Source organism: Marmota monax, unplaced genomic scaffold (assembly GCF_021218885.2).
Source record: "Marmota monax isolate L192 unplaced genomic scaffold, Marmota_monax_Labrador192_F-V1.1 WCK01_AAM20220418_F8-fsc00114, whole genome shotgun sequence".
Classification (NCBI taxonomy): Eukaryota; Metazoa; Chordata; class Mammalia; order Rodentia; family Sciuridae; genus Marmota; species Marmota monax.
Window position 1 is genome coordinate 4,451,535 of NW_026694943.1, and position 13,842 is coordinate 4,465,376.

Consider the following 13,842-nt stretch of genomic DNA (forward strand, 5'->3'; position numbering starts at 1 on the left):
CCATAATAATTCAGGACTCCCCAAACTCTTGCTTAAACATGACAAGAATTTCCTAATGCACTGTTAGGCCTTCAAACTCCTACAAATCTCATCTTTGAAGCAAATATCAGAAGATCCTGACTCAAAAAGTTGAAATGTGAGTGTAAAGAGGACAAAAGGGCCATTTGAAGAGATCTGAACAGAAGTTAAAGAAGATATATCCCTGAAAACAGTTACCATGTTCACTTAATTTAAGTGCCATAGTCATGCAAATTGTAGTCAACAACATTTTTTCTCTTAACAAAAGTGCAAAGTACATACCTTAACTCTTCGAGTAATGCTAAGGAATTGACAAGTTTTATCATAAAGTTCCTCCAAGTTTTCCCTGTCCCAGTAGAAATCAGGAGTGATCAGGAAGTCTGAACTCAAGTTTATACGGTGCCTTAAAAAAAGGAAAATCATAATCTTTTTATCTTGAATTAAAAATCAGTGTTTCTATTTCATACTTATATTGTGCTATATGAGAACATTTTAAAGTGCTGACATTTGCAAAATACTTGTAACTTAAATCTAAACACTGAAAAAAATTTTAAAATTCTCAACCAAATTAATCCAGTCTTTAATTACATTCTGTTTTCAATTTCTAAAGTTGTTTCTTTTTCATTACAAAAAGCTTATAATATACACACACATATTTGGGAGGGATAGGTAATACAAAGTTCAGAATTTTAAAAATATATACAGGTATAAGCCTGTCATCCCAGCAATTTGGGAGGCTGAGGCAGGAGCATCGAAAGTTCAAAGCCATCTTCAGCTGGGATAGGCACACACATAATCCTAGCAGCTTGGGAGGCTGAGGCAGGAGGATCAAGAGTTCAAAGCCAGCCTCAACAAAAGCGAGGCACTAAGCAACTCAGTGAGACCCTGTCTCTAAATAAAATACAAAGAGGGCTGGGGATGTGGCTCAGTGGTCAAGTGCCCCCGAGTTCCATCCCCAGTACCCCACCCCCAAAAAAGCCATCCTCAGCAATTTAGTGAGTCCCTGAGTATAGTAATTTAGCAAGATCTTGAGTAACTTAACAAGAATCTCTCTTAAAAACAACAACAACAACAACCAAAAGCCTGGGGATGTTGCTCAGTGGTTAAGGGCCCCCGAGTTCAATCCACAGTACCAAAAAGAAAAAAAAAAGTGTATATACATTTATATGTATAGGTAAAATTGACAAATAGTACTCTTAATTGTGGGTGTGGGGGTGACTGAACCTTGGGCCTCATTTTACCACTTAGCCACACCCATCCCTTTTTAAAATTTTTTATTTTTGAGATGAGGTCTGGTTAAGTTGCCCAGGCTGGTAGTAAATTTGCAATCTTCCTGCCTCAGACTCCTCAGGAGCGGGATTACAGTGTGGCCACCACACAGCTTTCTCCCATTCTTACCTTCAGCTCTCCTCTCCTCCCACTTCCTATGGTGGCCCGTTTCCTCTGCATCCTTCCAGTGATTATGCAAACACTGGACAAGCAGACTCACACATCCATTCTTTCTCTCCCTCTCAGTTTCTGTTTTGTATAGAGGTCTAAGTTTACTTAAAAAATTTTAAATAAGTGAAGATTTAAGTTGTAAAAGTTACACATAAATAGTTGCTTACTATAAAAAAGAAAATATCCTAGACAGGAGTTGAGAAAAATAGTGGTAAACCCTAGTAAATACATGACTCAAATCCTTTATTCTCTCCAATGACAGGCCCTGTGAACACTTCAATGTGGCCTTATAGATGCTCCCTGTGCATACATGCTATCAAACTAAATGTGAATGATTTTTTTCTGTTGTGACTTCACCCAATATACCTTGCCATGTTTCTTTTCAGATTCATCACCTTCCTTTATTAACACACATGCACTTTTATTTTAAGAATAAGGAAACTTTGGATAGAAAAGTCAGCCTTATAGCGCTGGGGATGGACCTCAGTGGTAGAGTGCTCGCCTAGCATGTGTGAGACACTGGGTTGGATCCTCAGCACTACATGAAAATAAATAAAAAATAAAGGTATGTGCCCATCTGGAAGCCTTATAGAAACTTACAAATCTAAGTATATTTAGTTCTAACTTTTGAGGCTTTATTTATTTTGTGGGACTGCAGATTGAACCAAGCTCTTTATCCATTATAGATAAGCACTCTACCACTGAACTATATAGCTAGGCCTTTTTATTTTATTTGGGGATGTGGTCTTGCTAAGTTGCCCAGCCTGGCCTCCAACTTGTTATTCTCCTCCCTCAGCCTCCTAAGTAGCTGGGATTATAGGTGTGCACCACCTCACTCAGCTACATTTGAGGTCTGATATTATAATTTGCAGCATCAGCTTCTGCCTGCATTACTAAGAGAACAAGAGAGAAGAATGCAGCTTTTCCACTTCTGCCATGGGATTGCTCCTAAAGAATGACCTTGAGTTAGGGTCCCTAAACTATGAGAAATGCATGGATGATGAAACACTGAACTGCTTCTCTCCAGGCAGAATATCTAAGCAGCAGCAGCAGCCTAGGGTAAACATTTACAAGGAGCTCTGGTAATTCAATACATTAGAAGGAATAAAACTGGATAATACTGCCCAGTGAGACAAAAAGCAATATCCAGGATGTTTTATTCCATAAATCCTTGGACAATTATAAGAATAAAACAAACTGAAGCCAGGTGTGGTGGTGTATGCCAGTAATCTCAGCGACTCAGGAGGCTGAGGCAGGAGGATCACAAGTTTGAGGCCAGCCTCAACAACTTAGCAAGGCCCCAAGCAACTTAGTGAGACCCTGTCTCAAAAAGGGCTGGGGGTGTAGCTCAGTGGTAAAGCACCATTGACATCAATCCCTAATACAAAAAATTAAACTAAAAACATTGCCAGACATTTATTTACAATGTGCATTACTGTATTTCATAAATTTTAGGTCACAGTCCTTTCCATTTAACATCTGTAAATATGGGAGGTATCTTAAAAATTATTGATGGGTCTGTTAAAATGTGACAGTTGTAACTTATTTGTCATTACCTTGAACTATTTCCAATAGCTTCCTTTCTGCATGTTTAAGAGGGAATCCATAAAAATTAAGACTAAAGGGCTATGTATCTAAAATCTAAATTCTAAGATTAAAACACATTATTATAATTGCTAGATATGTTGAACATTTTTTTCATACTTTTTGACCATTCATATTTCTTCTGTGAAATGTTTGTTCAGTTCCTTTGCCTATTTATTGATTGGGTTATTAATTTTTTGGTGTTAAGATTTTTGAGTTCTTTATATATCCTGGAAATTATGCCTTATCTGTGGTACTGGCGGGGCAGATGTTCTCCCATTCTGCAGGATCTCTGTACATGTTCTTGATTGCTTCCTTTGCTGTGAAGCAGCTTTTCAGTTTGATACCATTCCATTTACTGGTTCTTGAGCCTTAGGGAGTCTTGTTGAGGAATTTGGTTCCCAAGCTGACATGTTGGCGAGTTGGCCTACTTTTTCTTCTAGTAACTGCAGGGGTCTCTGGTCTAATGCCTAGGTCCTTGATCCACTTAGAGTTGAGTTTTGTGCAGGGTGAGAGATAGGGGTTCAATTTCATATGGATTTCCAGTTTTTCCAGCACCATTTGTTGAAAGGCTATCTTTTCTCCAATGTGCGGTTATAGTGCCTGTGTCTGAGATGAGATAACTGTATTTATGGGGGTGTGTCTTTTATTGGTCTTCATGTCTGTTTTGGTGCCAATGCCATGCTCTGTAGTATAATTTAAGGTCTGGTATTGTGATGCCTCCTGCATTGCTTTTCTTGCTAAGGATGGCTCTGGCTATTCTGGGCCTCTTATTTTCCCAAGTGAACTTCATGATTGTTTTTTCTATTTTTGTGAAGAACGTCATTGGGATCTTTATAGGAATTGCATTAAATCTGTATAGTACTTTTGGTATTAGGGCCATTTTTATAATGTTGATGTAAATTAAAACTACACTTGAGATTCCATCTCACTCCAGTCGGAATGGCAGTTATAAAGAATACAAGTAACAGTATATGTTGGTGAGGATGTGGGGAGAAAGGTACTCTCATACATTGTTGGTGGGACTGCAAATTGGTGCAACCACTATGGAAAGCAGTATGGAGATTCCTTAGAAAACTTGGAATGGAACCACCATTTGACCCTGTTATCCCACTCCTCGGTATATCCAAAGGTCTTAAAATCATCCGACTGTAGTGACGCAGTCACATCAATGTTTATAGCAACTCAACTCACAGGAGCCAAGCTATGGAAACAACCTAGGTATCCTTCAATAGATGAATGGATAAAGAAAATGTGTTATATACACCCAACGGAATATTACTCGACATAAAGAATGAAATTATAGCATTTACCGGTAAATGTATGGAACCGGAGAATATCATGCTAAGTGAAATAAACCAATCCCAAAGAACCAAAGGCCAAATGGTCTGACTTGTGGATGCTAACCCACAACAAGGGAGGGTGGTGGGGATAATAAAAGTCCACTGGATTAGACAAAGGGAAGGGACGGAGGGGGGAATAGGAAACAATAGAATTCATTGGTCATAACTTTCCTAACCTTGTATTTGTATAAAAAACCAGGGTAATTCCACACCAGTTATGACCACAAGAGCGGGAACCTAAATGGAATTAGTTATACTCTATATGTGCATATTCTGCCAAAATACATTCTACTGTCATACACAAAAATGAAAAAATGCCAAAATAGAAAACTTTTTCTTACAGACAGAAAAACAATAAAAGGCAGCCATTCTTTTCCAGTTCTTTACCTAACCACTAAAGGTTTATGAAAACATTATCAGTATGAAAACATGATGTGGCAATGATTCAATATGTAGACAAATTCCATCATTCTCTTAGGTTACTACAATTCTATAACTAGATAACTCTGTTTTCATGGAGGAAGAAAGTTATATATCTTTTTAAATTCTTCTTAGTTGTAGATGGACACAATACCTTTATTTTTATTTTTATGTGGGGCCAGGGATCAAACCCAGTGCTTCACACGTGCTAGGCAAGTGCTCTACCACTGAGCCACAATTCGGCTAAAAGTGGTGTATCTCCTGAATTCTGGATCCATTTATATCTCCTGAATTTTTCATTTCAGTATGAAATAAATATAAACATAAAAAAGCATTATTATAGTTTAAGTGGCAGGGTTTTCCTTGTCTATGACATTTTATAGTGACTGAAATTCAATGAAATATGGTATATAACTTTTCAGTAGCAATTAAGTGATTTAGCAACATGATGCAGTGATATATTTTTACTGAGAATTCCCATTAACCAAATTCTAGACTGAATCTTCCTACCTTCAAAGAGCATCTATTGTGCCCTTGATATGGTTTAATGTAGACCAATTAAAATCTCTTATACATGCTGATTATCCTCCAGTATAGTCCTAATACAGCCTGCTTGGTTCTCATGGGTAAGAGTTCTCCATGCTAGTAATCAGTGAAAGAAAAATAGCTGTAATTCCCATCAAGGCAAATTTTTTTCTCTCTCTCTCTCTCTGTTTTTGATACTAAGGATTGAACTCAGGGGCACTTGACCACTGAGCCACACCCCCAGCCCCATTTTTTATTTTATTTAGAGACAGGGTCTCACTGAGTTGCTTAGTGCCTCGCTTTTGCTGAGGCTGGCTTTGAACTCGTGATCCTCCTGCCTCATCCTCCTGAGCCACTGGGATTACAGGCGTGTGACACCATGCCCGGCTTAAATGTTTTCTCTTTAATATACAGGAATGTTTTCTTGATATTTTAAGCATATGAAATGTTATATTTACAAAAAGAAAATTTTACCTTAGGGCAAAGAGTTCACCCATTTTCTGCATAACTTCTTTATGAGACAGTTTCACTTTCTTGCCAGCTTTTAAAGCCTATTTGGGAGGGGGGAAAACATACACAGTCAGCCCTTTTTCTGTGGGTTCTTCACCTGTGGATTCAACTAACAAAGAATAGAGTATTTTTAAAAATTGCACCAGCACTGAGTATGCGGACGATTTTTCCTTGTCACTGTTCCCTAAATGGCACAGTATATTACAACTATTTACACAGCATTTATATTGTATTAGGTATTATAAATAATCTACAGATGATTTAAAGTATACAGGAGAACATGCATGGGTTATATGGAAATACTATGCCATTTTACATAAAGATAAGCATCCATAGTTTTTGGTATATTGGGGGTAGGGGTTGGGCCCTCGAACTAATCCCCCATGGATACTGAAGGATTCTAGTAAGTATTAGATTCATCAAGCAAATTCTAAAGGAGCAAAATTTGAAACTTACATACATAACTCTTATATGTCAGTCTCCCAAATAGACATCTATACTCACCCCAAGATTTCAAAATCTTAATAAGTAGAAATTTTATGCTTTTTAAAATTTTCCTTTGCTATAGTTTATTTTCTTTCTTTTTTTTAATCCAGTACTGGGAATTGAACTCAGGGGCACTTTACCATGAACTATATCTCCTGCCTTTTTTCATTTTGAAGTAGGATCTCACTAAGTTGCAGAGGTTGGCCTCAAACTTGCCATCCTCTTGTCTTGGCCTCCTAAACCACTGGGATTACAGGTATGTACCATCATGCCTGGCTAGTTTGGTCCTGAAAGTCCCCCAAAGGCCATGTGTCTGAGGATTTGGTCCTTATCCTGTGGTGTTACTGGGAAAAGGTGGAAGCGTTATGAGGTGGGGCCTAGTGGGCAGGAGCTAGGTAACTGGGGTGTACCCTCGAAGGGCAAAATGCTCGGCTTAAATGTTTTCTCTTTAATATACAGGAATGTGACACCATGTTCGGCTTAAATGTTTTCTCTTTAATATACAGGAATGTTTTCTTAATATTATTAAGCATATGAGATGTTATATTTATAAAAGAAAATTTTACCTTAGGGCAAAGAGGATAGTTAGTTAAGGAGAGTTAGTTATGGCAAAGGTAGCACTAACGTAGAAATAGGAAACTCAAGATTTCTAGGCCCTGTTGACAGACCAAAGCTAGTCTAGCACTCTGGTAGAATTCCAGACTTTCTCTTTGCTTCCTGGCTACAAAGAGGCGAATAGCTTGCTCTCCCACAGGCTCCCTACCATGAGATGCTTTTTTTGCCACACATCTAAAAGCAATGGATTTGTCCAACTATGGACAAAAATTGCACCAGCACTGAGTATGCTCCAAACTGTGAGCCAATATAAACCTTTCTTCTTTATAAGCTGATCATCTTAGATATCTTGTTACAGTAATAGAAAGCTAAAATACCCTTTGTATCAGCACTGCCATGATATACATTCCTAATCTTATCATAAAAACAGGGCCTTTTTTTCCAAGAGTAATTATTGTGTCACCGTAAAAACATTAGTAAAAATGACTTTTAATGCACTTTGACATTTTTAATATAACTTTATACATTTATAACCATATTTTAAAAATAACTTATCTTTTATGCTACTATATTTCTCAAAATTTAGTAGTCTTTTTTTAATCACAAAAAAGTGATAATCTCCTTCCTTAGAAAGATTTCATTTTCCTTTTTTGTAGAACTGGGCATCAAATCGAGGGCCTCTTAGCATGCTAGGCAAATGCTCTACCACTCCAGCACAGTTATATTTTTATTCAGTTGATTAAAAAAAATATATATATAAATTATATATATATTATATATATTATATATATATATAAAATATAAATATATATATTATATATATATATAAACTTTTATTCAGTTATATTAAAAATATTGTGCCATCACAGTCATTTGAAGTTTAAAAAAAATCAACACATGAAAGTTCACCATTTTATATGTATTTGGAAGTTGGTTTTGTGTGTGTGTCTGAAGATTGGACCCAAGTTTTCAAGCATGCTAGGCAAGCACTCTACCAGTGAGCCACATCCCTAGCCTGGTTTGTCTTTTGCCTAAATTCTGTGTAGCTTTCCTAGTGCATTTTTAAAAAATATTTATTTTTCAGTTGTTGTTGGACACAATACCTTAATTTTATTTATTTTTTTATGTGGTGCTGAGGATCGAACCCAGGGCCTCACATGTGCTAGGTGAACGCTCTACCACTGAGCCACAACCCCAGCCCCATTCCTAGTGCATTTTTTTACTTTATTATACATATAGGAAGTTTGTATTATTCTCAATTAGGAATCAATCCTTCAAAATAAGCATAAACTTGATATAATTACCTCTGGAATAGACTGAATAGACTCAATAAATTTATCCAGTGTCACTTCCCAAATAGCCAGTTTCACTGGGGGGAAAAACATGGAAAATTTCTTTATAATATTATTCATGCTTATATAAAATCCATAACTGTACAGTACTTTTGCTGCCATTCGAACATTAAAAGTAGAAGAAGCAAATGTGCTAAAAATTGAAACTAAAAATTAAGGATGGTTAGTTATGGCAAAGGGTAGCACTAACGTAGAACAGGAAACTCAAGATTTCTAGGCCCTGTTGACAGACCAAAGCTAGTCTAGCAGTCCAGTAGAATTCCAGATTTTCTAATACCACTTCTCAGAAGCCCAGATGGTGTGCGGCACCCCTTGACACCCCGAGTAGCTCTGTGCACAGGGCTGGAGCGGGCCTTCGCTGGTCTTCCTTTACAATCCTCAGGGCTATGAGGAAAGCACAGAGGTCTCTGAAGCTTCCCAGAAGGGTGCAGAGGGGCTGCTGCAGCAGCTGCCTCATGCACACTAGAGGCAAAGGAAATTCTTACAGAACTTCTACGGTATTATCAGGGGCATGGATCTTTCAGGAAAAACTTAGAGTAGCTGTGACTCTGGCCCATTCCTGTGGAACCTGGGAGTGTGGTTTTCCACTGAGGCCTGTGCCCAGTCACATGGGCTAGGCTTTCTCTGCCTGGATCAGAGGTACCCAAGTATCATGATCATACAGACAGAAGGGGAGAGGAATCAAAGGCAGTGATAATCACATAAAAAACATTTGTGGAGAAAGTAAGGTTTATCAATACAATTAACAAGGAATGAGTAATAGTACAGACACTACCTTTTAAACTTTCTACTGTATTTATTTTATGGAGGAAAAAAAAAAGGATACTAAAGCTTTGTAGAGTGAAAACATGCCAAAATGTTCACCAAATAAACTCCTCCTTGATGAAATGAAAACTGTGTAATGCATTCTGCAAACAGCAGCAGTAACTTACCTGAAAGACAAAGGGCATTGGAGAAAGCAAACTTCTCTAGAATGGCATCATCTAAATCCAGCTCCGAATTTAAATTGATTTCCCCTCTGTGAAGTTTAGACTGACCTCTGTGGAAGGAGGGTGGGGATGGTGAAGAAAGTAACTTACAAACCCTTTATTCTTGAGATGGGGGTCTCACTATGTTGCCCTGGCTGGTCTTGAATGGTGGAGGTCAGTCAGTCTTCTTGCCTCTGCCTCCCAAGTAGCTAGAACTCCCATACCCAGGAATCTTCCAAATCTCAAACACAGTTTAAAGTTTTTGTTTTGAAAAAAATCACCTTTCTGGGGGTCATTTTGTTAATTTGTATCAAGAGTTTTTATAAATGCTCTAAACTATTTCCAAGTTATTTTATTTCTAAGAATTTATTGTATGGAAACAATAAAAAATGTAAAAAAAAAAATCTGTGTACAAAACGTTTTTACTTTAATAGTAAAAAATCAGAAAAGAAACCAAATGTTCAATAGTAATTTCACGAAACAAAAATTAAAAGGAGCCAGATGTGGTGGTGGGAGCCTATAGTGCCAACACTCAGGAAGCTTAGACAAGGAGAATCGCCTGAACCCAAGAGCTAGAGTGGAGGCCGGCCTCAGCGATATAGCAAAACCCCATCTCAAAGACAGATATAAAAAACAAAAACTCCAACATGTTATGAAAGAATACTTAATATAAAGGGAAAATGTCCACAGTAATTGCTAAGTGAAAAGATGCTGAATGTAAAACTCCACACATTGGAGTTACATGACGGGGAAGGCAAGGGAGGCAGAAGTTATAGAAAACTAGGGTTTACCTGAAGATCTTTCTGGAAGGGACTGGGAGAGCAGAGGGAGGGAGTTTGTGAATATAAACATTACAAGGAAATGGGGAAAGTACAGGGGACCCTTCACAAAAGGTGTGGGACATGAAGACACAGATGAAGGAAGATGGACTGGGGACTAATGGGAAGGCTGAGGGCAGAATCTGCTGACCACCTCAGCCAGAGGAAAAAGAGGAAAGGGAGCAGTGAGCAAGGGTTTTATGAACGAGCCTGGACCACACCACAGAACCGAAGGAGGCAGTAGATAGCTGTCCCTAGGCAGGACCCACAAGTGACACAGCTAGCGTGGTCTTTTTTTTTTTTTTGTACCAGGGATTTAATACAGGGGTGCTTTACTACTGAATCCCATTCCCAGCCCTTTTTATTTTTTTTGAGACAGCGTCTCACTAAGTTGCTTATCAGGTCCTCGATAAATTGCTGAGGCTGGAATTTTCAACCCCCCAGTCTCAGCTTCCTGAGTCACTGGGATTGATTATAGGCATGTGCCACCACGCCTGGCTAAAGTGGTTTTTGTGATAAAATCAAATAGCTGACTCAGATTCAAACAGTTAAGGATTTCATTCCTCCACAACTCTTAAGAGTGTGTGTGTGTATTTGTGTGTCCAGGCACATACAAGTGCCCAGCAAGCAATGGCATTTCTCTGATTTCCCAAAAGAAGGGACATTCACAGGAACAATAACCTCAAGAATGAGGGCTTAAAAATAAAATTAATAAAACTGAATAGCTCCTCATTTGCGTGTCTCTTTGGTTCATACCTTCACTCAAGAGCAGACGCCGTAGGCCCAGGCTCCCATTCATTAGGCAGGTGCCCATAGGCCAGAGAGCACTCTGAACTCCATTTGAAAGCCAGTTAACTGCAATTACAGAGTTTCTGAAATGAAGTGAGGCATGGGAAGTACTTGGAAAACAGTGCCTGGCATGTGGTGAGTACTTCATTATTGCTGGCCATTATTACTTAGTGCTTATCTGCTTTCTGTAGCTAGTGTCTCTTCTAAATTTTCCTAAAGCTCTGCCATCAATACTTACTTCCTTAAGAACCTACAAAGACTTTTCCTCCCCTGGATTCCACTAGACTGGTGACACCACCAGGAAAGAGTCTCCTATCCTATTTATCCTGCCCCAACATCTCATTTTGTCCTTGCTGAGACAGGAAAATCAGCGAAGCTATTGCCACTCATATCTTACTGGAGACTGTATGTTGGGCTCCCACTTCCTGCAGTCCCCCACATGTCTACAAATGGTTCTCTTAGATCACCCCTTATCTCATTTCCTTTTTATGCTCAAAATCAATTCAGGAAAAAATGGCTTTACTTTTTACTGGAATAGTATGATAGGGTTATTCTGATAAAGGCATATTATTTCCACTAATATTTATTATATAGTTTAGGCTTTGTATTTGTACCAACAACTTCTTTCTTAAAATTAGTCTCCATATTCATAAATAATTTATCTTCCCTACTACTTTGCCTGGTTTTGTTCCCAAGTACCCTTTTCATAACTTTGATAAAAAGTTGCTTACTCTATTTTTATGTAGTTAAGCTCTTCATTTTCCCAGTGTACCAATGCAATCTCATACGGCCGAATTTCATGTTTCTCTAGAACTTGCATTACATGCTTCATCTAGAAGAAAAAGAACATCACCTGGAATTATAACTGGCTCCCTAAGTACAAATGTGCTCTGGGGTTAATGTTTGTAACAATGAATAGTTTGTTTTCTACTGCTTAGTTCTTAAGGAAAAGGCAAACTCACTATGTTATTAACCTAGTAAGCTAATCAGGATGACATGTTCATTTATTTTCATTTTTGGAAAATGCAGATAAGCATAAGGAAGAAAATAAAGTTGTTATCCCACATCCCAAAGAATCACTGGTAACATTATGATTTTTATTTATTTAATTTCTAAAAAAATTGTATAGGCAAACACTTGTAAAAATTTAAGGAACATAAAGGTATAGAAAGTGACCATCTCTCTCTGTCACCTGGAATCATAATTCTCAGAGGTAACCATGATTAAACTTGGGGTATATCCTATACATATTTTTTTTCTGTGAGGTCTGTGTATATTTTGCTTTCTGCATGAAATGGGATAACTATGCATATGAACATTTGCAATGCTGTTCTCCTTAATGGAGGCACTGCAATTTATTTAACCACATTAAATGTCCATCTGTGGGGGAGAATTTCTGCTCTCCACCATTATAATGTCTCCATTCACCATTATTATGCATAAATATTTGTGGCCTATTTCTTTAGAAACTGCTGATCAAAAGACATGCAGGCTGAGGGTGTTGCTCAGGGAGAGTGTACTTGCTTAGCAAGTGTGAGGCTCTGAATTTCATCCCCAGCATTGTAAAAAAAAAAAAAAAAAAAAAAAAAGAAAAAAGAAAGAAAAGATATGCCTGCTTATATCTTTGATAAATATTGCTAACCTGCTCTCCAAAACAGTTCTTCCAATTTTAGAATTCAAACATTTATGAGAGCACTCAAAAACCACAGAGTGGTGTTATATTTTTTGTAACTTCAGATGATCAATTTATACTTTCTTATATTTGGTGGTCATGTACATTTCCTGTTCCCCAGAATTCCTCCTCTACTGAGTAGGTATCTATTTCCTTTTAACAAAACTGAGATTGCAGGAAGCATACTTATTTTTTTTGTACTGAGGATTAAATCTAGGATCTATGTTGTAAGGGTCTTGCCAAGTTGCTGAGGTTGGCCTCAAACTTGCAATCCTCTTTTCTCAGCCTCTCAAATAGCTGGGATTATTGGCATATATCACTGAACCCAGCTGAAGGGCATGGTGGCATATATCAGGGATTGAATCCAGGGGCTCTCGGCCACCGAGCTACATCCCCAGCCCTATTCTGTATTTTATTTAGAGACAGGGTCTCACTGAGTTGCTTAGTGCCTCGCTATTGCTGAGACTGGCTTTGAACTTGGGATCCTCCTGTCTTAGCCTCCTGAGCCACTGGGATTAGAGATGATGTTATGCTGGTTATATTTTCTAATTTGCTCTTTTTTTGGTACCAGGAATTGAATCCAGGGGTGCTTAACTGCTAAGCAACATCCCCAACCATTTTATTTTTTATTTAGAGATAGGGTCTCAATGAGTTGCTTAGGGCCTCACTAAGTTGCTGAGGCTGGCTTTGAACTCATGATCCTCCTGCCTCAGCCTCCTGAATCACTGAGATTACAGGCATGCGCCACTGCACCCAGGTTGTAATTTGCTCTTTTAATTTAACTGTATCACATACGTAAGCAGTTTCCTGGGAACAGATATTATTCCACATGATTTTTAAGAGCTGTAGTATATTTTATCCTATAACTGTACTTAGCAAACTTTCTATTATTATGTGTTTTCGTTATTTATAATCTTTGCTATTATAAACAATGGTTTAATGAACATTATGTAATTCATCATGCATAACTGTGATTATTTCTTTTGGGTAACTTTCTGGGTATAAAATTGCTGAGTTAAATATAAATCTTTGATGTACATCACAAAGCTGCCTCTAAAAAGGTTACATTAAATAAATCCTAATATAGATATTGAAGAAATTATTTTCCATGAGTGATAAGTTCTTGAAAATTTTATCTAAAATAAGAATCAGGGATGTGTAACTGATGTGATTCTGCAATCTGTATATGGGGTAAAAATGGGAGTTCATAACCCACTTGAATCAAAGTGTGAAATATGATATATCAAGAACTATGTAATGTTTTGAACAACCAACAATAAAATTAAAAAAAAAAAAAAGAATCAGTTTAACCAGTTTCCAATAAACTGTATGTGCATTAATCACACTCTGCACTATCACATG

General features: G+C 37.7%; 1 protein-coding gene across 6 annotated transcripts in view; it reads right to left on the reverse strand.

The window, feature by feature from the left end:
• The window catches only part of Rmnd1 (required for meiotic nuclear division 1 homolog), a 75,250-nt gene that overhangs the window by 8,472 nt on the left and 52,936 nt on the right, over positions 1–13,842 (reverse strand). For 5 of the 6 annotated variants that reach the window (XM_046427442.2, XM_046427440.2, XM_046427441.2 and 2 more), the window contains 5 exons: positions 11,540–11,640; positions 9,166–9,272; positions 8,186–8,250; positions 5,805–5,881; positions 301–421 (listed from right to left, as the gene is read on the reverse strand). In XM_046427442.2, coding sequence (XP_046283398.1) covers positions 301–421; positions 5,805–5,881; positions 8,186–8,250; positions 9,166–9,272; positions 11,540–11,640 — 471 coding nt within the window. Of the gene's footprint in view, positions 1–300; positions 422–1,416; positions 1,537–5,804; positions 5,882–8,185; positions 8,251–9,165; positions 9,273–11,539; positions 11,641–13,842 lie in introns of those variants that run through there. The other variant, XR_006847987.2, reaches the window with a different exon arrangement.